At 35.8% G+C, this 26,336-nt stretch overlaps 1 protein-coding gene across 3 annotated transcripts; it reads left to right on the forward strand.

The window, feature by feature from the left end:
- The first annotated feature begins 6,758 nt into the window (after positions 1-6,758).
- Positions 6,759-20,104, forward strand: LOC130053332 (uncharacterized). Of its 3 annotated transcripts, XM_056160418.1 has the most exons (5): positions 6,786-7,080; positions 9,399-9,507; positions 13,328-13,438; positions 19,298-19,441; positions 19,541-20,104. In XM_056160418.1, exons 1-5 carry the CDS (start codon positions 7,051-7,053, stop codon positions 19,939-19,941), a joined length of 795 nt encoding a protein of 264 aa, XP_056016393.1. In that variant the 5' UTR covers positions 6,786-7,050; the 3' UTR covers positions 19,942-20,104. The 3 variants fall into 3 exon arrangements, with proteins under 3 accessions (XP_056016387.1, XP_056016393.1, XP_056016392.1); XM_056160412.1 differs by lacking the exons at positions 19,298-19,441; positions 19,541-20,104 and adding an exon at positions 16,663-17,328 and having other exon boundaries at positions 6,759-7,080; XM_056160417.1 differs by lacking the exons at positions 6,786-7,080; positions 19,298-19,441; positions 19,541-20,104 and adding exons at positions 7,594-7,879; positions 16,663-17,328.
- Positions 20,105-26,336: the final 6,232 nt, after the last annotated feature.

A 26,336-nucleotide genomic window follows, 5' to 3' on the forward strand; every position in this document is an offset into this window, starting at 1 on the left:
TACAATATTATTGATCACTTTGTTGTTACCATGGTAACAAGGACAAAGTTCTTGAAAGAACAGTGAAATATACATCTTTAAAGTCCAAAATAAATACAGTTAAGAGTATGTGATGCATATTTTTTGAGTTTAAGGTAAATAAACAAGGCTTATATAAAATTGTGTTACATTACCTTTTAAGTTTTCTGTTAAATCAATTCCTTGATGACCATCCAGAATTTTTTAAGATGGCTGCTAAATGATATTCATTCATTTCTTCCTTTAATTCTAGAGAGTTGGCATCAAGGGAGATAATCATTGTGTAAAATAACAGACACTAGTATAGTTTGGACGGTTTTACAGAAAAAGAGTAAATTGTCTTACTGTTTTTATTTACTACATTGGTAGTATAAATAGCTGTCTTAAAAAGACATGTTGAATTAACGTCAGCCCTGCTGTGATTCAGAGAAAATAGTGTCAAAAAAGAAGTCATAAATGCTCTTTTTTACCTTAATTTATGACTTATTTTAAAAATAAGGAGGAGAATATGTATTTTTTTTGGTAAAACACAATTATAATAATCTAAGAATTTCCTTTAACTGTACATTGTTGGGAAATTGTTTTATTAGAAATATTTGTCAATCGATTAAAAAATTCTTCATCTAATGATTAACTGTGGGCACGGTTCGTTGCCATAGAAACACGATGCATGGTTCCCGTAATTTTCGCTTTTTAAACATTTACTATCACTATACACAAAAGTGTGAGAGTTTCGTTCAGATTTGTGATTTTTGCACTTTCCACTTTTAAAAAGATAATTCGCAATGGCTACTGACAGCTTCTACAGATCTTGTGACAGATGTCAAGATACAAGTATACCAAAGGACGGCATTCCAATACAGGAAACACATCGCCTCACGTCATTATCAACCTCTGCCTGCAATATGTTGGGGATAATGAACTACACAACTGGTTCACAAGGACCCGAGGATGTGGAGACAAGCGAACTTTCATTTGATTCAATTCAGTGTACTATGATAAAAAGATGTAATATATAGTGTAGAAGAAAAAACCATTGTAAAGTATTGTGAAATTCGTCATTTTTCTTACATTTTGACAAGAGCTCCGTCAATCTGTGATAGTTGCTCCATTATAACTGCAGGGCTAGGGTCAATTGTTGCCGAGTCTGGGGCTGCAGTTGTCTTTGGTGGATGCGCCTATTCAGTTTGTTCCATGTATGCTCGATAGGGTTCAAATTTGGTTATTTGGATGCCCAAGGAAGAACCTGGATATTGTGTATTTGCAGAACATCACGTGTTTGACAGCAATATGGAGTCTGGTGTTGTCATGTTGGAATACTGCTCCTGGATGCCGCAGTAGTGTGACTGTATGACTTCATCAATAAGCCGTTGAGCCGTCAAAGTACCCTGTATGTAAACGAATGCTGTCCTGCTTGTATAGGGTATTGCTGCCCGCATCATAACACTACCCCACCCCCAAACCGGTCTGCCTTCTGAATACAATTTTGCGCAAAACTCTGAATCTTTCATCAGACCTCTGCAGTAAAAATCGAGATCTATCAAACCAAACTGTTTACTAGCGTTGCCGCAGCCATATTCTTGAATCTGAGACCATTGAAGTCGGTTTCGACGATGTTGCGGAGTTAAAAGAATGCCACGAAAAGGTCTGTGCACTTTAATCCCAGCATCCCGTAGTTGATATGTTATTATGTGAATCCCAACAACAGAAGATGCTGTAGATGACGTTGTTGTATATCGTTTACGAAAATGACGCAATCGGATGAAACGGTCCTGTGCTGCTGACGTCACGCGTGCTCTACCCGCTCTATGACGATCAATTGTTTAACCATGCTGTTGATATCTGCTCCAAATGTGTTTTGTAAAATATTGACATATCTTGACATTGACAACTGCAAATTGTGACACACCTGTTTCAAGTCGTACAATCATTGCGTTGAGCATCATTCAGACGCGGTATTTCTAAAGAAAAAAAAAAAAAAAAGAAAAAAAAAAAGCCAACTCAATCAAATATCGTGAACCCATGCATTTGATACCTGAATCACGTGCATTGTGAACTTACAACAGAGACAGATTTTTAGGATTTTATAAAAACACATTTTATTGTCCTAAAATTATATATCTAGTAAACTATCTATCTAGTAAACCATAGCGTTAGCTGTAAGAAGGGGTAATTACGCGATTCATTCTTTACCCAAAAAAGTATGAAAAAAGTTATTTAAAATTATTCAGCGAAACATTTCTAAGCGTTTCTTTTTAATTAGTATAATTTAACGTACGACTTATGTTATCAGGCTCACAGCCGGTGTGACCGGTTCACAGGGGATGCGCACGCCAGGTCATATCTCTGGTGTATCCAGGGGGTCCGTGTTTGCCTGGCCTTACATTTGCTTTTTATTAGGAACAGTGTTTCTATTTGTCCTAGGGAAAGGACAGGTCGTCCCTAAGATTTATTTAGTAGTTGTTCATATATAAGATAAGATATTCTTTATTTCCTCCAAAGTAATGGAGCGTATATCATAATCAAATTATAAACTTATTTGAACAGAACAGGAAAAAAAACATATTTATAGTATGTACATATTTGAAATTAACGATTACAATCTACAGATTACGACAGTCTATGGCAAAAAAAACCTAGCATGATTTGCTTATATATATATATATATATATATATATATATATATATATATATATGTTAAGTTCATTATGACGTTATCGACAAATCAAGCGGTAAAGTCGACGTCACGTTTTTACGATATGACAGCATGACTTTCTGTAACATTGTTTTTTTCACTGACGTGTTAGGCGCTTCCTTGAGAAGTCATGGAACTGTCAGTACGCACTTTAAAACACACAAGTTTCATTTATCTGTTATATATACAATTATTATATATTATATCGGTTTAAGTGTTTAGTATTGATGTTAATTAGTGCTATGTATATACTGGATTTCCGTCGAGAATAATATGTTTACAGATGTTTCCTTTCTTCAGGAATTACATGTAAAATGAAAGTCTATAGAAATGGAAATATTTCATCAGACATCCTAAATCTATGTGTGACATATATCGAACACACATTTTTTAAAAGTAACGTATGTCTGCCCCCCCCCCTCTTATTTGAAATATTAGATTGATATAATATGAGTTGCATGTATATAAAACAGCCAATCAATTAATGTGCTACCTGTTGGGTTACTTTATGTGGGTTTTTTTGTTTTTTGGTTGTTTTTTTTTTTGTTTTTATAAAGTTTTACAATATGTATACTATTCCTTTATTGTGAACGTATCTTACAATGCTGTAAATATGTACAAAAATAGCATTGAATCCTAAAAATTGCCGACAATATTTACCATTGGCCTATTTGTAGGCCTAGCTGTACGTTTAGTAATAATTATGTCGCTCATCTTTTGTTTGCACGTAAAAAAAAAAAGTATTCGAATTTTGTTGATTGTATTTTGGCAACACTAACCTGGAATTGTGAAATATGTTTTGCAAATACTAATATATTTCCAAAATTAAAACAGATCAACAGCAAAAGTTTTACTTTAATTCTATCTGTAGATTTACCCTTTAACACCCCCCCCCCTCTCGGAAAATATGCTTGATGAATAAATTGAAAATATTTTTTAAAACCTGATGATCAATCAAATTATTCTATTTCACGTATAACGTTTAAAAAAGATTCTGTAAAAATTTTTGAATCTAGACAATATCAACAATGAATATTTTCCCACAAGAAATCTTACTAATCAGAATGCAGGTGCGTGTTCTGTTAACAAAAACAGTGATGACAGTGAATCAGACGATATTTCAACCGATTTAGAGACCCGGGTACACATGTTTATTGAAAATCAGATGTACGGCAATTTGTCTGATGACAGTGACAACGAGGGGGAAGGGACTGCCAAATCACTCCATGATCATTGCACAGATGATATGAAATTACAATCTTTAATTGGAAAGGGATGCGAGTGTGCGAAAAACTATTTCTACATTTAGTTTTTCAGACAACAGAGAACACGCTTTTTCCTTATCTGAGATGACAAGAAATGAAAATGGCGAAGTTAGAAATAAAATCTAAATGTAGACAGTCAAAATATGGAGATTCAAATAGAAAACGTCTTCGGTACATTTATGAATTTAAGGATGTTGGAGTTTGTCGACAAACTTTTTTGATAACATACAACATTGGCGAGTTTACATTGGAATCTCTGATACATCATCTGATCACAAATGGGTTGGTTTCAAGAACTCATGGAAATAAATATAGGCGGCCTAAGAATGCATACGGTTTTGATTTTTTTTGAGGAATGTTGCTCAATTCATATCTAATTTTGCCGAAGGGCATGGTCTGTCTCAGCCGGCAGCAATCAACAGGAATATATATCCAAGTTGGGTTGTCGTCTTTAAACAAATGAAACGATTTTCGTATAAACCACCATTACTTCATCTTTGTTAAATTTTGTACTTACCTAGTAAATGTGTTGTACTCTTTTTAAATTATATATTTAAAGCGTTTTTCATTAGTATGAAAATTTATTTTAAAAACAACCAATGTAATGGGTGTGCATGAAGGTAAAAGTTACAGTTGAGTCGTCACTGGAGGGTCTTGAAAGCTGCCACAAAATATTGATAAATGAATATGCATGCTATATACCTGTGGAGAGTATTAGAATTCCGCTTTTTTTTTTACTTGATCATTCAGTTGTAACATTTACATTTCAACGTCAACACTCCCCCAATATTGGTGTAAATCTATATAGGACAGCTGCCAAAAATGAAATATCACCCTTCTCGTGAATTACTGGAACATACATGGAGAATGAAATCACCTTGAATGAAAGAGATAGTTCGTTCGCTAAAATCCTATATCAAGACATGATTTATGTGTTAATGAATATCATGGTTGGGTCGTCGTTAATTTGTCTTTGAATTTACAATGTCAAAGTTGTATAATTACTTGTTTTGATAAAGTTTTAAGGGTCGGGTTCCTATAAAAATTATCAAAATCTTCCTTTTCATCCTATACATTTTATTTATTTTAGCGTAAGTAAACACTGAAAGTTTTTCCATTCACACCGATAATCATTTATGTATAAGTTGTAAAACGTTTCCCCGTCGGGCACTACTTTCTACTGTATATATAAGCGTCAAAGCACCGCTTCAAATAGGAAAGGTGTGATTAGAATATCTCGTGTAAAGGAAACTGTATGAATAAAAAGCTCCTATTTAACTCAAATAAACTTCTATCGTGAGGAATTTCTCAAGGTGACATCAACAATAATCAACCAGTCGAGTAAGTGTGGCCACTGCCGCTGTAGAGAGCACACAGGAAATACTAAAACTGTGAAACTTGTGAAAAACTTAATCTTTCCGAAATATTGCTGATGAAGAATTAATGTGTATTGCTGCCTAATTGATCATCGAAGTGGAGAAGGAAAAGCGCAAAATGTAAGTTTTGCAATGTGAAATGGAATCTTGAATGAATTACATGTATATAGTTGTTGGTTTACCGAAAATGTGAAAGAGAGGCGTATATAAAATCGGTCGTAAAATAAAATCTTATTGTGCATTTTTGAATATTGTCAAGATTTATCGTCGCACCAGAACTTCTCGTAGAATTTGGAACCCTCGCGCACGGAACTTTATATGCTATGTTATATTGTAGCAATGTTCCTATAGATATATCTTAAAGTTAGGAGAGCTTTTCTGATCATCCTTTGTTTGTCCGTCTGTTTGACTGTCCATGCTATAGAATTTTTTTTAACAAGATATATTGTATTGTTTTAGTGTTTGGTGAGGGAATAACGTTAGTCCTATTTTCCTCAATTTGTATGCAGAAATGATTATGATCGGTGACTAAATTGACACCTCATTTCGTATAATCCACTCCAATTGATCCGCAGCTCTACTTAATCCGCTCCGATTGACCCGTAATCCGATATTTTAGCTTTTTAAACGTTTTGGCTCTTGTAATTTCTTCCCATTGTTTATGGAATGAATCACACTTTGATAAACCGTTTAACTTGTGTCCTTGTTTAAATGGGTCCGATTGCCTTTACACTGCGATTTGTAAGGCCATTAAGTCCATTTCTCAGGGCCTGTTCTATTCCAAAGCATTATATCAAACTTCTTTTTAATGATTTAGTCAGGAGAAGGATTATGTAGTGTTGCTATTTTCGCAACGCATCGCTTCACCAAATTTCATTCATATATCGCAAGACCACGACCGGTGTTTTATCTGCTTTTGGTATCTTGTAATGGGATATTTACATTTTTTTTTCTTTTTAGCATTAATATACACATGGCGTTATTTTACACTGCAAAATATTTTGCTACTGACCTTCTACAAAATTTTTATGTAATTTATTTCAAATAATTTGTGGACAGATTACTTGAATCTCCCATCACAAACATCTGAATATGTATCTAGCTTTTGTTGCAGGTTGTAAATCTCTTTATTTATTTTGAGGGGAAAAAAACATTCATAAGGCTTTTACAATTCACAGTTCCAGTTGTTCTGTTGGGGGTAAAATAGAATCGCAAATTATTAATGGTCGGTTTCCAAATTATCGAACGAAGAGTCTCTCCAAATAAGCACAATTTCTCTGAATGTGAAAATCCCACACATTTTTAACCCAATATGAATATGGTTTTACTATATACTTCCTGATATCTTGGAAATCAAACCCTTTATGCATAAATACCTGTACTACGTACATACAGTGTATTAATTGGTGGGTTTGTATGACTTTTTGCCTTTGTTTACCTGCTCTCCGATCATTTGTACCTATATATACTGATTCACATAGACTGGAATTTGTGCGTCAAATCAGGCGATACACTATAGTAATCAGCGCGTCCCCTGGGGGGACCGGCTGCTCTCAGTGTAATACACACACTATGGAGGAGGTCACATTCCGTGGGTATAATGCTGACCACGTGGTCACACTATGATGACTGTGGAGATACATGTACTTTCGGTGAACATACATACATTGAAACTAGATGATGGATATCGTTATTAATGTATAATAGGAGTCTTCCGTATAAAAAGGTAATACCAATAAAAGAAAATGTTATGTTATTGTACATTGTATAATAGAATGAAAAAAGAAAATGTTACGTTGTGTACAATGTATAATAGAATGAAATACATACAATTCCAAGGGATATTTTGTCAGAGGTTAAAATGCATTTATGACATGTCCATGATTTAATTGTCCTTTGACACGACGTTGTAATCTTTAAACGTTATCAGATTATGTCAAAGTAAACAAGAAATTATCTGAGAAGATTATGTATGAAATAATTTTACGTAATTTTATCTAAAATATTACCTGTATCAAAACTATGTTTTGGACAGAGAAACTGTGGGGCAATTGCTTGATAACATATTTTTAAATAAACTCGTAGGGGGATTAAATTAGTTAATTTAACATCAGTTGTTAATTTCCCAAATGTTCTAAATTAGTCAACCTACCAGATTGTTAAATATTTTTCTAAATGGTCTCTTTTTTTGGCACGCGCGGATCATTCCCACGCCCACCGCTGCTCCATTATCGGCCACAAAATCGCATTTGGAGCACTGTCATTGTGTACAACGGTACCCACAGGAGGCCAGTGAATTAAAGCGTCTTTGTTTTCCCCCCTTTGTATTTCCTTTTCTCACATTGTGATTTAAATCCGATGCCAGACTGATCCTCTTTACTCATCCGATATGGATTTTCCCCCGTCATTTGTCTTGCGCTATTTATTGGTGAAAACCTCCGAAATAATTGTCAGCTCCTTGCAATTAACATATGTTCAGAAAGGGACAGGTTTATGTGTAAACAGTTGAGGATTTCAGCGCACTGGTATGTATATCTGTGTGCTACCTGAAACTCTCTTATCCAATGTCTTTATAGATATGTGATTGTTGAGCTTTCGCTCGTTTTGTATTCTGAATTTTTCTTCTTCCACAATTGAGTTTGGTGTCTTCACGAGTTGTCAGAACAAATTGTAATGGGCAGTGTTTTTTGTTTTGAATAGAGCATTATAGTTCGCCTCTACTTGATGCTATAAATTTGCTTTGTCCACTGCGATAAATTGACCTTTCTATTTGATCCTGTTAATATTGGGCTTGATGATAAAAGTTTGTATGGATATATTGAACATGATTTCATTATCTTCTTGTAACTGAATTCGATGGCGATATTGTGTCTAGTCGATTTCGTTTACAAGCACAGGTCGTGTGTTCGCTGGCTCCCGGAACTCAGGTCTTTATAATGCTAGTAACCCAGGTCTTTATAATACAAGGTATCTGCTACAAATGTGTATATGCAATGGTGGTAACTTTAGATTTTCCCTCCATGTCAAAAGGAACCCGAATCTTTAATTGTAAAGATACCATTTGTACGTGTCATTGGAATTTGATTTTACATACATGCAAGACAGTTTGGATTTCCCCCTCCTATGGTTTCATCCTTCGAAAGTCAATAGTTTTCATTCAAGGTGTTAAGTTTGAAAATTGGATAAGAGTTTGTTACGTGTACATATGACTTTGCTGAATCGGGAACCTATTGGTATTCACAATTTAGATAGAAATGGTGCAGGTTAATTGAAGGGCAATACCAGGAAGAATTCCCGACACCGAGTGCATTTACAGTACTCCCAATGGCAGCGATATAACCTTACCATTGGATGCCTTTTTATTTACAGTACTCCCAATGGCAGCGATATAACCTTACCATTGGATGCCTTTTTATTTACAGTACTCCCAATGGCAGCGATATAACCTCACCATTGGATGCCTTTTTATTTACAGTACTCCCAATGACAGCGATATAACCTTACCATTGGATGCCTTTTTATTTACAGTACTCCCAATGACAGCGATGTAACCTTACCATTGGATGCCTTTTTATTTACAGTACTCCCAATGGCAGCGATATAACCTTACCATTGGATGCCTTTGGTTCCAATGTTTACCATGGCAATATTGGTTGATTTGAAACCGTGAACGATATTTTGCTGTTGAAATAACCACCCCTTGGCAACCAAACCTTAGCATTGGCAACACTTGTGACCATAAATAAGAAGGATAATTGCTTGTAGATGACCTACCATGATTCTCAGTATACTGTCCTCCTGAAAGTCATCCGATGACAATTATCGTCCGTAAAACCTTGTCTCGAGCTGTTTAATTCTTTTTTATTAATTGCTCGTCTACTCTTATATTAATTGCTCGTCTATGGCACAGGCTATTCAAACATCCCAAGATTATGCAATTTCGTCAACTGCCATGCTGTTAATTACTTGTATCGCTAGGTAACAATTTTAAATTAGCATACACTTTAACTCATGTTTTAGAAAATCTGATGTTTTTATTTTCAGAATTTCGGAATGGATGTGTACGAGAGGGAGGTTGGGGACTGTGGAGAGATCCCAGAGATGTACAAAACATGCGGACAGTGGCCATGTGTTCCTGTCAACGCATCATGTCGTAAGTCTGTTGAAAGTTATAACTCGTGCAGCAATAAGGGAGGGGGTGGGGGTCACGTTAATTTGTGCGTCACGCTGTATATACGTTCGAAAGTAATATATATATGGTTTATTCCCACTTAGCCAACATTTTGAAAAATCCTATTCCCACATAGCCAACATTTTGATTTTTACACCTGAGTGATCAGCAAGCTATAGTCTGTTTTCACAGGTCAATGTTTTACCTGAGAAGGACTTGCTTTAAAATAATATGAAAACAAATAAACAAAAGCATATATTTATGTTAAAAAATGGTTATGAATGTTAGGTAACATAAATACATATGAAAGTATTATACTGATTGATATATAAATCTACTTTTCAATATCCAGATTTGTACATGTAACATATAATTGATAAACAAAAAATTGAAATTATCTGTTATGACATAAAAAAAAAAAAAGATTAATTGTGTAAAAAAAAAAATTTAAAAAAATAAATGAAAATAAATAAAATCTTGAAAAGAAATATAGATATGCATTTCTTTTAAACAAGATTTTACATTAACCCTATTATAGACCTGATTAGAATAGTGTACATAGTAATAATTATTTATGGTTTAAATTGGATGTATAATTACTAAATTGAGATTAGATTGCTGTTCTCAAAGAGTATTTGCTAGATAGGCAAAGGCATAGATGGGAAAGGGGGGGGGGGGGTCAGACCAATTCAGATTTCCACGAGCATCATGATAATCAGTGCTCCCACTGGACCAGAATTCCCTTTCGCCACTTTTTCGGGGAGTGGCGCGGCACAAATAATCACATGCTTTACAATTATTTCCATCATATTATATATTATTTTATTCATTACACTTATTTTAGCATTTTGAATCAGTTACATTACTTAATCATATCCAGCTACCATACTTAAACATTTCTTTCTGAAATAATAAGAAGTTGATTTGTTTGATAAATTCTATTATGGAAATCAAAATTCAGATAATAAATCATATAAATATAAACTTCATGATGCTACACCCCTCAGTGAAAACGTTGTGCACATTGGCCGAAATGCAGATGTCACAAAACATCAAGCCCAATTTAGAGTCGTATCTCAACCATTCCCTATTAAATTTCCGTTTTTGTATGGAAGATTTTGCAATTTGGAGAGAATCAGATGTTTGAGCAGGTGGGGTTGACTGTAAAGCCAAACATAGATATTTTTTAATTTTAGACTGACTAGGGTCAGAAGCTACAAGTTTAGTGTCAAAATAGAATGGGGTGCATAGTCTTATGAGATTAGCATTTTTATACTGTTGCGCACCGAACTTCAAAGAAAATTATTTATTAAAATTGCTATGTCCATATCAATGGTGACCGACCGCATTGTTTATGAAATATTCGAACTAAAATCAAACACATCAAAATCAAAACTTGTAATCACCAAGTTTGGCCGCAAAAACAAACAACTGATGTATTCATATACATGTATACATTATACACAATAATACGGCCAATTTAATTACCGGTCGGTTCTCTGGTTAAGAATTGACATTAATGTGGAGATGATAACACGATAATGAATACGACTTTAAATGTTAAACAATTGACCACAGCAGGGTAAACAGCTGTCCGATGTACTTTATTACATAATCACCGACTTTTTTGCAGCCATAAATTACCTGAGGCTGTGACCAGCTCTGTGTGCACTGGAGCGACGCGAGATTTCCGGTCGCACGCGTTGACTGAATAAACAGATTTTGACTGACTGCATAAACAAACAGGCGATAATGTGTCACTGACAAAGGATTAAAAATACAATTTATTGCAAAAAGGGATTTTCGCCACTTTCAATTTTTTTTCGCCATTTTTGAAAAAAATTCGCCATTGGCGAAAATGGCGAAGCCCAGCTCGAGCACTGATGATAATATTTCATTTATGAGGATCCGGGTTAGAATAGGTTCCAAATTATCATCAACAAATACATGGTACGCTGTGTAAAAAAGAAAAGTTCACATTTTGCTGCTCCAGTGACCACAGATATCGTAGTTGTGTTCGCTGCTACAATGTTACTGATATTGACACAAGCTTCAAAGATCAGCTGCAAATAATTTGTTTTATTTCACCGACCGTCATGAATTTGTCATTTTTTCCTCATCCTCTCTCCTTTTTCAAAATTATTGGGACGGCATCTATTAGTTCCTTATTGAGATTGCATCTACTTAGACTGGCGTAAGTGGTGTACGTGTACATGTGCATACATCCAATTTATGTACATGAAATGATTTCATGACCTGTAGAGATTCATATAAAACTTTGTCTCAGGATATAAGATATATCACACATTACACGTATACATTAATCATATAAGCAAAATCATCAAAATTCAGTTTGTTACTTTCGTTTTACATTTACATTGTGCAAAGCCTCTCTATAATTTTTTTCAGATAAAATGTAAAATTTAATTGTAAACCACATGTATCATATAATAGTTATAGTTTAGCATACATATGTAGTTCAAATTATTATTCAAGGTTGTAAATATGCTCACATGTCTTACGAAAATATGATGATGTATAATTTTTCAAGATTTTAAGGGGGGTGGGGGTGGGGGGGGGTGTACTTGTTGTTGAGCTGATAGCTTCTAAAATAAGATGTCAACATTTGATTCTCTTGCTCAAATCCCTATTCTAAGATAATAATCTGTAAATCAAAATCAATTTATTCAAGGTGTAGTCCATCAAAATTAGGGAAAAGACCAATATTGACGTCAAATGGTATCTCCTACAGTATTTCCTTTCACATGTTTGGGCTCATAAAGTATACATTGTGAAAATATTTATTCCAATTTATTAGAATAAATGATTACATACCATTAAATAAAGGGTATATAGTCTATGTTGCTTATTACAGCCCATTTGTTTGGGAAAATAATAATTAATAAGAAAAATAAAGAAGGAGGAGTGCATTTTCATTAATGTTGATGGGGTGCTTACTTTTGAGAAGCAATAACAACGAAAATAGCATGTCAACATATATATTTTTCAATGTCTATCTATTACTGGAATGTATATTTATCTTGTAAAGGCAATTTTTTCATGATTGAGTCCATTTAAGGCCGAGTATAGATCTACCTTAATATGCAACATTAATAAAATATTATTACTTTATACAAGCACTTTTTATTTCATATCATGTATTTTAGAGTTGAAATAGTATCTACCATAAATGTAATTCTAAATTGAGATTTCATGTATATTTGCATGATAAAACAAAATAACTAAATAAATATTTAATGTTTATCATTTGAAACTTGGTATTTTTTTTTTTAGGTACATTAACGTTAAGCTATAATTTAAAGTGATTGATTTACAAAATTAAGATTAAAAAGACAAAGAAGACAAACTATTATATATCCAGCAAAATAAAATTCATAAATAGAAGGAAAACAAACCAGCTCATTATTTAAAAAAGATAATTTTTAAAGTCATTTGATTATAGAAATCATAATATCATTAAATGAATTATTTTAAAAAGGGACAGAATCTCAATATATTCTATCATTATACATGTATATATCCTACAAAATATTCTTATTGCCTTATTCTGGTTATATCTGAAAACAGACTATAGCCTACCTGTAATTAAATTCTTTTGTTCTCTACCTGCACCCAATTCCCACTTAGCCAACACAGAGTTACCTGTATTTTTTCAAAATGTTGGCTAAGTGGGAAGACACCGTTTAGATATATATATATATATATAAATATATATATATATATATATATATATATATATATATCTCATTATATTAAATGTATATATGTAAATGTTTTGCAGCATGTAAACCAGAAGAGTTCAGCTGTTCAGACGACACATGCATTTCTCAGAGTCTCCTCTGCAACGGGGTTAAGGAATGTGAAAATGGAAACGACGAACTCATGTGCAATAGTAAGAAAACACAATTAATTACCTTACTCTAAAGTTAACCCTATGTTTTACATGTAGTTATGATGCACTGTCGTCCATCGTCTCTCATTGACCACCTTTACACAAACTCGCCGAGAAAACGTCGTAGACTGGTTCAGTGATGGACTTTGTATCTATCAGAATTCGCATTATGTATCCGTATATGGCGATATTTTCCCGAAACATGGAGGCCTTTCGATTGTGCACTAGTTTACCGTTCTTGGTTGTTGATTTTTAGAATGATTTTACATATGTGTTTTGAAAATTGTAAATATTGACTTTATAGGGACCTCCTAATTTGTTGTTTAGACCCCGCGAATTTATATATAATCTAACAACCGTTGTGAAAACACAAATTAACATGGGTACCTTACGACTTCTAACCTGATCTACAGACTCAGTACAGAATGTCCACATTGTCCGCCCTTTCCCCTGAATGTCAATTCAATACAGATTCTTGATCAGCTTAGTTCCATATCTGTAATTCTCGGGGAGGGGGTGAAAATTAAGATAGACGATCCTATGGTCTATATCCCCGGAGAACTATAGGTCTGTGGATAGGTCAGGTGGGGTCCCAGCCTATGTTCAGCCATTGCAGGTTGCAGGGTAACAAGTCAGCGATCTTTTCTGTTGTTATTTTACGTAGTTATTTGAGAAATTTTCACCATTTGAATAACAAGACTGAGAAGTTTCATTTTAAATCCAACCCGTACTCATCGCACCTGACCTGTACTATGTAGGACCTAATGTATAGTCATAATTTATGAGTGGAGTGTAAAACAGATCATGTATATAACGTTACAGTATTTGTGAGATAGTCAGTAATAGCCAAATCTACATAGATGTTGCGAAGTTTGTTTTACGATGTTGCTAATTATTACCAAACACGGACGTTAAAGATTGTCCTAATTCAAACCCCTACTATCAGACACAGGTTAAACCAGTGCGGTAACCGTTAATGGTATACTGTATTATTTCACGCTATTTTCGCCTGGACACACTGGAAAGAGAGACTCCATTTTGAATTTAACCCTTCAGCCATGTATTACTCTGTAACGGCAATAATTAAATTCAGTGTCGCCCAGTTAGAGTGCGCTTACTTTAAAGCCGCATCACACTAGACCGAATTGCATGAAATAAGCCTTGCGATGGCTGGCGAATCAAAGTTTTGAAAAAATCGTTTTCCATGGTAATTGATAGTAAATTATAGTTAGCCTTCGTTTTTGGTTTCGTTGACCTTCTGAACCAACAGTTGCGATTATTCAAATTCGTGCTGGAATTTTGAACATGTTTAAAATTTCCCGACGAATTGAAAAATCGTCTATTATCTGCTTGAATTCGCATCTCTTATTTACTCTGTGATAATTATTCGTTTATCGTTCGTGTGTTATTGTCATGCATCGTCCCTCACCGCACTGTTGCCAAAACGGACCGATATCGAAACAACCCAAAACGAAGCGACACGATGACTAAATATGACATGCGTGTATAAACGAAGACTTACTATGACAAACGTATTTTCGCTTGCCATCTTCTATGCGAAGGGCAACTAAGACTAACTTTTACTAAATTTGAATAGCGATGCATACACGAACGCAAGAGTAAGAGTCACTATAGCAAACTATGGATTGCGAATTGATACGAACACGAGCGAGTTACCAGACGAAAAATTGGGTGCCATCTGAGCCTCTCGGACCTGCCACGCACCACGTTACTCATATATAAAGGCCCATCACCATGATTGTGCTTCATTCCTGGCCTAAATTTCAAAAGCACTTCACAGTTTTATATTTCAACTCACATTTTTAAAGATTCTAAAGTGAAATGGAAGACGCAGCCCGCCTGAGAGTCCAGTATTTACTGGCAATGGCTCAGAATGAAGTTGTACTCCAGCAGCTGAACCTACACCAATTTATTAGAGGTCGCTTCAGATGGAGACGAGGCTTCAGACGACGTCGTATCTGGAGAAGGACATGGCTGAACCCTGCCAGAAGAAGGACCTTTGGCATCTTTGACCAGCTGTTGGTTGAGCTCCGAAGAGAAGATCCGTCGACTTTCAGGAAATTTCTCTGCATGCCCCCTGAACTCTACGATGAAATCCTGGAGAGGGTCAGAGGAAGAATCTGGAGGCAGCACACCTGGTTCAGGGAGCCGCTGAACGAAGGTCTCAAGTTGGCAGCTACTCTCCGTCATCTTGTGTCTGGCACCATGTACTCTGATATGCAGTATGGTTGGAGAGTACCTGAAAACACCCTATCTGTAGTGGTCAGAGAGGTGTGTCAGGCCATACGTGAAGAGTATGCAGATGAAGTCATGACAGCCCCTTCGACCCCTGATGGATGGCGACAACTTTCTGATGGATTCTACTGGCGTTGGAATTTTCCCCACTGCGTGGCTGCTATTGATGAAAAGCATGTGGCCATCAGAAAGCCTCCTCTCTCTGGCTCGTTATATTACAACTACAAGGGCTTCTTCAGTATCATCCTGCTGGCTATAGTGGACAGTGACTACAAATTTGTCTGGTGCGATGTTGGTGGTAAGTGTGATACATTCTTTTTATATGTATGACATACTATTTTTATTATCGTGAATGTAAGTATAGAATACCTCGCATCGTGCAGAAGAGTTAAACAAATGACAAATATCCACAGACAAAGACAAAACAATGTACTTAAGGGAACAAAAACTACATGACAACAAAAATCTGGCAGGAGACCATGAGGTGAAATCATGTGTTCGTGACGGGTGAGTATGTGGCACCCGTCATGAAGTTCCATACCTCAAAATAAAGGGTAATCAGTAGCACTTGTCAAAGATGTTCCATGTCATACTAGTAACAGAGACACCGTAATGACACAGAAGATCTTGATGACGACCGAGGAACTTGCGTAAGTGTTTTTTTAGCCTAAAGTCTACAAAACCCTGGGCAAGTAACTTACGTGCCAGCTACTTAGCGCAGCTGCGAAAGTCTTCATATACTGAATACGCTTTTGAGTACCGAATCAGCTGCGACATAAACACGCCATATGCTGGTGGTGATGGTATGTTGCCACATAGGAATGAAATGTTTACAATCAGGAAGTTGCAATCCTCCCTTTTGTCATACAACTTTGTGCTCGGAGTGGCGCATGGGTGATGTTCGAGAAAAATACCCAAATATGAAGTACAGCATATACTTATATTGTTTTGTCTTTCTGTCATTTCAGGCTATGGGTCAAGTGGTGATGCTCAGATCTACAATAACTCGGAGTTCAAGGAGTTGGTGGAGGATGGATCGATCAACTTTCCAGACCCAGACCCTCTCTCCCATGACAATATGGACATACCATATTTCCTGGTGGGAGACGATGACTTCAGCCTGGCCAAGAACATGATGAAACCCTATGGTCAGAGGGATCTATCCAGGGAGCAGAGGATCCTGAACTACAGACTGTCCAGGGCTCGTCGTGTCTCTGAGAATGCATTTGGAATTATTAGCAACAGATTCCAGATCTTAGCCTCCAAGATGAACCACTTGCCATCAACAGCCCGACTCATAGTCAAGACTTGCTGTATCCTTCACAACTTGATGAGGATGCATTACCCAGTAATGAATAATGCCCTGATTGAACATGATGAGATACGAGGCAACCCGGTCCCTGGAGCATGGAGGAGAGGCCGCAATCTTCATGACACCGTCATTGTCACGGGCAACAACAACCAGAACAAGGACGGTAAGAAGATCAGGAACCTACTGAAGCACTGGTGCAATTCTGAAGTAGGAAGTGTTCCATGGCAGGATAGAATGGTCCCCTAGATGTGAAACCAAGTCAAATGCCAGAGACTATGTGGGGAGGGGAAATGGTAAAATAAATTTTTGTTTGTATTTGGAATTGTGTTGTGTTTCAATGTTTATAAGTGTAAACAACTAACACCAGCAAACAACCAATCAATATACACTGGTAAGTATGACATACAAACAGTCATTATGATATAGACAGTCACTTGGATGATGATCTACTACATTCTGTCGCTGAGGCAAATGTCATATTTACCGAGTCAATCAGGGAATTATCATTCACCTGGGATGAGTCCATGTTGATGCCTGATGCCACTAAAGCCCTGGTGACAATATTGCTAGAATCAGGTTCTTTATTAGAGCTACTAGGCCGTGACTGAGACTGCTGGGGTTGAGAATGCAGAGGTTGAGACTGTTGAGGCTGAGGGACATAATGCTGCTGTGGCGGGCCTTTGTATTGCTGTTGTTGCTGATCCTGCTGCATCCTGTTGAAGTACTGATGCATATATCCCCTCCCAGCAGACTCCCAGGGACTAGCTTGAGGTGGATTTGACATCCAGTTGACGGGCTGTGGCTGCCACTCACCATAACCACCACAGGCACCACTACTGGACTGCTGCTGACTGTACTGCATATCACTGCAATGAGACTTCTTGTGTGTTGGTGATTGCCTCTCATCCTCTTCCTCATCGTCAGTAGAGCTCTGGTACTTGAGCAGAAGAGTCTGTACCAGTGCATCACCAGACTTGGTTTTTGTCAACTTAGTGAAGGTATCCCTCATCCCCTTCCACCAGCCTTCTATGTCAGTCACTAGAATATAAAAATATTATATTAATATATTGATATTAATATATGTTATAATATCATATTGGATTATTCAATGTTTCATTAAAATCGTTTGAAATATTTACCTGAGACCTGGACCGACTGGAACAGTTGCTGTAACAACGACTGGCGGACGTCCCTGTTCCCATAATCCTTATGCCGGAGGTCCCACAGCGACCGATGGTCCTTGAAAAACTCCACCATCTCGTCTTCATTTCCCGGATGTATGTCCTTGCGGTAGTTGGACCGCCCACTGCCATCCTTCCGCTTTCTACCACCAGATTTGGGCTCACCATCACCGGCTGTCTTCATGTCACCAGACGTTGCCTGACTAAAATAAATGAAACGAACATTTATAATAATAATAAATTATTGTAATAATTACAAACGAGTTTTTCAATAATTGTTTTTCAAAATCATAATATTACCTTGCGCTGTTGCCTGGTTGTGGAGTAGGATCTTTATCTTCATCATCACCACTGGCATTACTGGCAACATCCTCTTGATGTTGTCGTAGACCGTGACTCTGTGGGACTCTCAGGAGGAGGCGATACTTTAGACTGCCGTTGTGAGCTTTCCGCGGAGGTGGGTTTCACTACAGTAATGCAGTCTTCGGTGCCTTCCCTCTGCCTTTTCCCTTTCCTTTATCTCTTGCAGGCATATTGCGATCCTTGTATTGCGATCTATCTGGCAGAAATGAAATTTGAACACAACTGGTCGCCTTTTTATATTCCCCCCTACACACAAATGTCCGATAACGCCCGATCTATTCGTTCGTCTTCGTTTTCAATCGCACGTCATATCAAACCATCGCTTTTTTTCCGTTCGTCTTATCGGGCCATATCAACTCTTCGCTCGCCTTCGGCTACAATTTACTCTAAGAAGTGAACCGAAAAATCGTGATCCTTCGCAAGTCATATTTATCCTTCACTTACCGTTCGTTGATCATATTTGACAATAGTTTATAATCGGATGATTTGAAGGCAATTTTATTTGAATTCGTCGAATTCGCGCGCATTTTTTCCATTTTCCCCATTCGTTCCCCTTCGTCTCCCTAAATTCGCTCAAGTGTGAGGTGGCCTTTAGGTTGAGAGCGAACGGAAAGCAAAGGCGAAAATGTCCCGATATTCAGTATTGTTCAGATTTTAGCTTACGAAAAAGGAGTTCTATTTTGCTTTCTTTAAACTTCGGAAGGGAGGTACTGGAATTTTTATTTTTTATTTTGTTTATTGCTTTAGATAGTCTATCTGAAACCTCAGCCATTCCACTTCCGGTATTCATTGCTGTGGTAGCAGTATGTGTGCTATTCTGTGTCATAGTCGTTGTCCTCTGCTATATTTGTGTGAGACGCCGTCAGCGGAAAAGCAATGGATCTTTAACAAGTAAGGATATTAAGAAAGACATCCAATTGTAGGTTTTACAGGCAAAATATTTTCGATACCAGCTAGTGCGTTTGTACTTTATATACTATCCTTTTTTAGGCAACGTGCTGTTGACGCAGTCTAGTGAAAAAGACAATGTTCAGGACGCTTGTGAAAGCAAGAACAAGACGTGCGCACATGTAATCGGTAAAGGAAGTGACAGCATACGTAAACCACACAGTAACTATGGCTACGAAAAAGTACCACAAGACTTCAGTATATTTTTTGGAGACGAATTCCTTGGGACATCTACACCAAAGCAAGGAATAAAACATGTTGTGAACCTAAAGAGATTTTCAGGAAATGTTGACATCAAAGACCAAATGCTTGTGAATCAGAGTTTAAATAGTAATTATAGTGACTTTAGGACTGGTGCTCAAAGGCCACATTTGTTACAAGCAAGGGCCATCGGAGACAGTGTGGGTGATCTGAATGCATCTCTGTTCCTTCCCATCACGTGACATAGACTGTTCCGGCAGAATATACAAACTAATACAAATTTCCTGTGAAGTGCCATTGCGACAGCATTTTCATGAAAAGATGCAAATTCGGACGCTAAAAAGAATACTCCATGTTCTTACTGAGAAATCATGATTTTATGTTTTTATTAAATGATTATTTTGATTTTATCATTCTTTATTCCGCATGTCCTAAAGGTTATGCTAACGTCGGTTTATTCTAGTACGTGCTATAACCTTCGGCAGTGTTCTATATATGTGCATTATAGGGTTATATTCAGTGCAGGTGGGATTTTTACCAAATTTCTCAAAATGGTATGCAAGTGATGATTATATCAATTAGTTCAAGTTATTGATAGTATACAATTATTGCTGTTTTTGAGGTCATTACGATGATTTAGACACCTGAGGAGTACAATATTCACCGAGCCCGAAGGGCGAGGCGAATATTGTACTTCGAAGGTGGCTAAATCATCGTATTGACCTCAAAAACAGCAATAATTGTTTTATTATATTATTAAATGATTAAAAAAAACCTTCCAGATTGTTCTTTGCTTTAATTGTAAGTTTCAACGACATATTTTTGGTCCTATGTGGAAAAAATAATTCCTTATGTTCACCTGGAATGTCTATTTTTGGTCCTATGTGGAAAAAATAATTCCTTATGTTCACCTGAAAGGTCACGTGCAGGTAAACATAACGTAGTATGATTTCTACATTGTTGGATCTCAGCCAATTAGAGAGCTAGGAATCATTCAATCATATAATAATAAATATTATTACATAGGGGACTTTTGGTAACATGAGGTGAATAAATAATATATTTGGTTATGCCTTGATAAATTATCCCACCTTCGCAAAAGGAATTGATAGATTGATTCTAATAATTAGATGTTCAATAATTTTAATGTTTACTTTGGATCAGGTTTAGTCCAATAGAATTCGATTTCTGACCGCACAGTGACATAGTGGATTAACGAAAAGTCAATATTACTAGCCCCAAAATCCGCATTGACGGGGGAATTTAAAATCCGCATTGGCCGGGGGAATTCAAAATCCGCATTGGCCGGGGGAATTTACCCGTACAATTTGATGCAATATAATTATATTTGGAAACATTTGTTTTTATAAACCACATATTTCATATAAAACACATTTTTGTAAACTCCGTAATAATTCTACATGTTTCATAACATTTGTTTATTTTATATATACATAAAATCATTGACACTGGATATCACTTTCATCTTGATATCATTTTTAAGGACTCTATAATACAAAATGTTTTACCGATTTTTTTTAAAGTGATAATCTTCTGCTTCATTGTATTTTCCATCGATATTAGTAGAAACAACTAAGTTTTCATCAATAAAAGTTGAGGATGAATAAGGTAAAAAGATGTTAGATATAAAGTTGTTTTGTAAATGAGTTTCCCCTAACAACCACTCCCCCCCCCACCCACCCCCCCCACCCCCCACCCCCACACACACACAGTTATAGCAAACTTCTTGGGCTATCGAATAACGGTTTGTTATAACCAATCATATTTTCGTTATTTTTCCCTATATCAAGCATGATTTCGTTATGAGCGTGATTTACAGATCGGTAAAGTTGGCTACTAGTAACCAGCTACTAGTAACTGGCTACTTAAAAAAAGAAAAGTTGACTACTAGTAGCCAGCTACTTGAACCAGGAAAAGTTAGCTACTAGTAGCCAGTTATTAGTAGCCGGCTACTAAAAGTAAGAAAAGTTAGCTACTCGTAGCCAGCTACTACAAAATATAAAAGTTATAATTACTGATAGCCAGCTACCAGATAAAGGTTAATGAGTTTGAAAATTATTATCTATCAGATTTATTTCTAAAGAGGACGAGGAGTCATATGATATTCCATGCTCAATTATCCCCAAGTACATAACGTTGCAATGCAAAATACGAATAAACTTTTTCAACTGTGTTTACTTTAAAAATGATACGGATTGAATTTAGACCTTCATTCATTTGATATACCGTCCATTTTGAGATATCTGCTACTTTTACAATTTTATTCGAATTACCCTGAAATTTCAACATTTGTGTGAATACCGTAAGAAACTTTGTGTTTGTATTAGATATCTGCCGAATTTACGACTATACACATGGCAAGAAGTGAAAGAGGGTGTTTTGATACGCCACGAATTTTCAGATATCTCTTTAAGGAAATCAACTACTTATACATTTTGATTATCGGTACAATGAAATTTCAAGATATGTGTGAATACATTAAGGAACTCTGTGTTTATATTATATAATTAACTGACTTACAACGATACGTATAGCGAGTAGTGATATTGGGTATAGTGATATGTCATGATTTTTCACATATCACGCTTAAGGAAGTCAGCTATTTATACCCTTTGATGGCAGGTAACCTGAAATTTCAACTTTTTCGCAAATATCTTAAGGCACTCTATGTTTGTATTAGATATCTCATTAATTTACCAATATTCATGTGAAGAGGAGTGGTATTAGATATCTTCATAAGCCATAAATTTTCAGATATCACTATTAAAGAAGTCAACTACTTATACCTTTTGATTCCTGGTAACCTGAAATTTCAAGAGTTTTCGTAGATATCTTACTAATTTATAACTATCAAAGTGAAGAGGAGAGTGATACTAAGTATCTTGATGTGCCATCATTTTTTAGATATCACCCATAAGGATTTTGATTCCAGGTAGACTAAGATTTCAGTTTTTTTTCGCAAATATCTTAAGGAACTCTGTGTTTGTATTAGATATCTAATTAATTTATCATCTCACATATGACAAGGAGTGATATTAAGTATCTTAATATGCCATACATTTTCAGATATCATGCTTAAGGATTTCAGCTACGTATACCTTTTGATTACTGGTAAACTGAAATTTCAAGTTTTTTCATAAATATCTTAAAGAACTCTGTGTTTGTATTAGATATCGCTCTAATTTACAACTATCCATGTGAAGAGGAGTGGTATTAGGTATCTTGATATGCCATACATTTTCAGATATCACGCTTAAGGAAGTCAGCTACTTATACCTTTTGATTCTAGGTAACCTTAAATTTCTGATATCTAATACAAACACAGAGTTCCTTAAGATATTTACGAAAAACCTGAAATTTTAGGTTACCTAGAATCAAAAGGTATAAGTAGCTGACTTCCTTAAGCATGATATCTGAAAATTGAAGGCATGTCAAGACACCTAATATCACTCCAATACGATATGTAATACAAACACAGAGTTCCTTAAGGTATTTGCGAAAAACCTGAAGTTTTAGGTTGCCTGCAATCTAAAGGTATAAGTAGCTGACTTCCTTAAGGGTGATATCTGAAAATTGATGGCAAGAAAATTAGTCAGATATCTAATACAAACACAGAGTTCCTTAAGATATTTATGAAAACCTTGAAATTTCAGGTTATCAGGAATCAAATGGTATGATCAGTTGATTTCCTTAAGGGTGATATCTGAAAATTTATGGCATATCAAGATACCTAATACCACTCCACTTCACATGGATAGTTGTAAATTAGTCAGATATCTAATATAAACACAAAGTTTCTTACGGTATTCACACAAATGTTGAAATTTCAGGGTAACTCGAATAAAATTGTAAAAGTAGCAGATATCTCAAAATGGATGGTATATCAAATGAATGAAGGTCTAAATTCAATCCGTATCATTTTTAAAGTAAACACAGTTGAAAAAGTTTATTCGTATTTTGCATTGCAACGTTATGTACTTGGGGATACTTGAGCATGAAATTTCATACGACTCCTCGTCCTCTTTAGAAATAAATCTGATAGATAATAATTTTCAAACTCATTAACCTTTATCTGGTAGCTGGCTATCAGTAATTATAACTTTTATATTTTGTAGTAGCTGGCTACGAGTAGCTAACTTTTCTTACTTTTAGTAGCCGGCTACTAATAACTGGCTACTAGTAGCTAACTTTTCCTGGTTCAAGTAGCTGGCTACTAGTAGCCAACTTTTCTTTTTTTAAGTAGCCAGCTACTAGTAGCTGGTTTCTAGTAGCTAACTCTACTGATCTGTGTTTTACTGCATTTTTTAAACAGGGTAAATAACTTGCATGTATAAAGTTCAAGGTCATCAAGATTGGAACGAAATAATCACACAAACACACGCGCGCGATTAATTTTTACAAAAAGAGTCCCTCAGTCCCCAGTTCCGACGTCTAACTGTCTAAACCTTGTTGATTGTTGTGGCTGATTTTGTAGTGTGATCTTATTACATTATTCAAAAACCATAGTAAAAATCATAGCAATTTCATTCCCGGGGTCATTTAACCTGATTTTGTTGTTTGTATGGTTTGTTTTGTCTGTCCTAGGACATTGTTTGCATGATTTGTTTTCTCTATACTAGGACATTGTTTGTATGGTTTGTTTTGTCTGTCCTAGGACATTGTATGGTTTGTTTTGTCTGTCCTAGGACATTGTATGGTTTGTTTTCTCTGCTCTAGGACATTGTTTTCTCTGTACTAGGACATTGTTTGTATGGTTTGTTTTGTCTGTCCTAGGACATTGTATGGTTTGTTTTGTCTGTCCTAGGACATTATATGGTTTGTTTTCTCTGCTCTAGGACATTGTTTGTATGGTTTGTTTTGTCTGTCCTAGGACATTGTATGTATGGTTTGTTTTGTCTGTCCTAGGACATTATATGGTTTGTTTTCTCTGCTCTAGGACATTGTTTGGTTTGTTTTCTCTGTACTAGGACATTGTTTGTATGGTCTGTTTTCTTTGTCCTAGGATATTGTTTGTATGGTTTGTTTTCTCTGTCCTATGACATTGTATGGTTTGTTTTCTCTGCTTTAGGACATTGTTTGTATGGTTTGTTTTCTTTGTCCTTGGACATTGTTTGTATGGTTTGTTTTCGCTGTACTAGGACATTGTTTGTATGGTGTGTTTTCTCTGCTCTAGGACATTGTTTGTATGGTTTGTTTTGTCTGTCCTTGGACATTGTTTGTATGGTTTGTTTTCGCTGCTCTAGGACTTTGTTTGGTTTGTTTTCTCTGTACTAGGACATTGTTTGTATGGTTTGTTTTGTCTGTCCTAGGACATTATATGGTTTGTTTTCTCTGCTCTAGGACATTGTTTGGTTTGTTTTCTCTGTACTAGGACATTGTTTGTATGGTTTGTTTTGTCTGTCCTAGGACATTGTATGGTTTGTTTTGTCTGTCCTAGGACATTATATGGTTTGTTTTCTCTGTACTAGGACATTGTATGTATGGTTTGTTTTGTCTGTCCTAGGACATTATATGGTTTGTTTTCTCTGCTCTAGGACATTGTTTGGTTTGTTTTCTCTGTACTAGGACATTGTATGGTTTGTTTTCTCTGCTTTAGGACATTGTATGTATGGTTTGTTTTCTTTGTCCTTGGACATTGTTTGTATGGTTTGTTTTCGCTGTGCTAGGACATTGTTTGGTTTGTTTTCTCTGTACTAGGACATTGTTTGTATGGTTTGTGTTGTCTGTCCTAGGACATTATATGGTTTGTTTTCTCTGCTCTAGGACATTGTTTGGTTTGTTTTCTCTGTACTAGGACATTGTTTGTATGGTTTGTTTTGTCTGTCCTTGGACATTGTTTGAATGGTTTGTTTTGTCTGTCCTAGGACATTGTTTGTATGGTCTGTTTTGTCTGTCCTAGGACATTGTTTGGTTTGTTTTCTCTGTACTAGAACATTGTTTGTATGGTTTGTTTTGTCTGTCCTAGGACATTGTTTGTATGGTCTGTTTTCTCTGCTCTAGGACATTGTTTGTATGGTTTGTTTTCTCTGTACTAGGACATTGTTTTTATGGTGTGTTTTCTCTGTCCTAGGACATTGTTTGTATGGTCTGTTTTCTCTGCTCTAGGACATTGTATGGTTTGTTTTCTCTCTTCTAGGACATTTTTTGTATGTTCTGTTTTCTCTGCTCTAGGACATTGTTTGAACGGTCCTTTTTCTGTTAGGTTGTCGATACAGTCTGTTTTCTGTATGTGAGAACATTGTATGACTTGCTCCTCGAGTGATCATGACTAGGTTAATTAGGTAAGTATGAATTATGGAGGATATCATTACCAGTACAGATTTTCACAAGTATACTTGTGAGTAACCGCGTCCCGTGATTATTAGCCTGGTTTTCGTTTGTAAATTGTTTGACAATAATCCTCTTTATTTGTAATACTTGTGCTTGGATTGAGCAACTTCATTGTGTCTTTCCTGTGAGTTTTACAAAATCATATCATACTTAGGTGACTGTTAATTAACAGCAATATTCAACTTCCTCTGTGTAATACATGTATATCATTATAAATACCACATTAGTTTCTATAAATACATGTGTTAGTCATGCACATTTCCTATTGCATTTTAAAATTGGAATG

The sequence above is a fragment of the Ostrea edulis genome, chromosome 1 (genome assembly GCF_947568905.1).
Source record: "Ostrea edulis chromosome 1, xbOstEdul1.1, whole genome shotgun sequence".
Taxonomy (NCBI): Eukaryota; Metazoa; Mollusca; class Bivalvia; order Ostreida; family Ostreidae; genus Ostrea; species Ostrea edulis.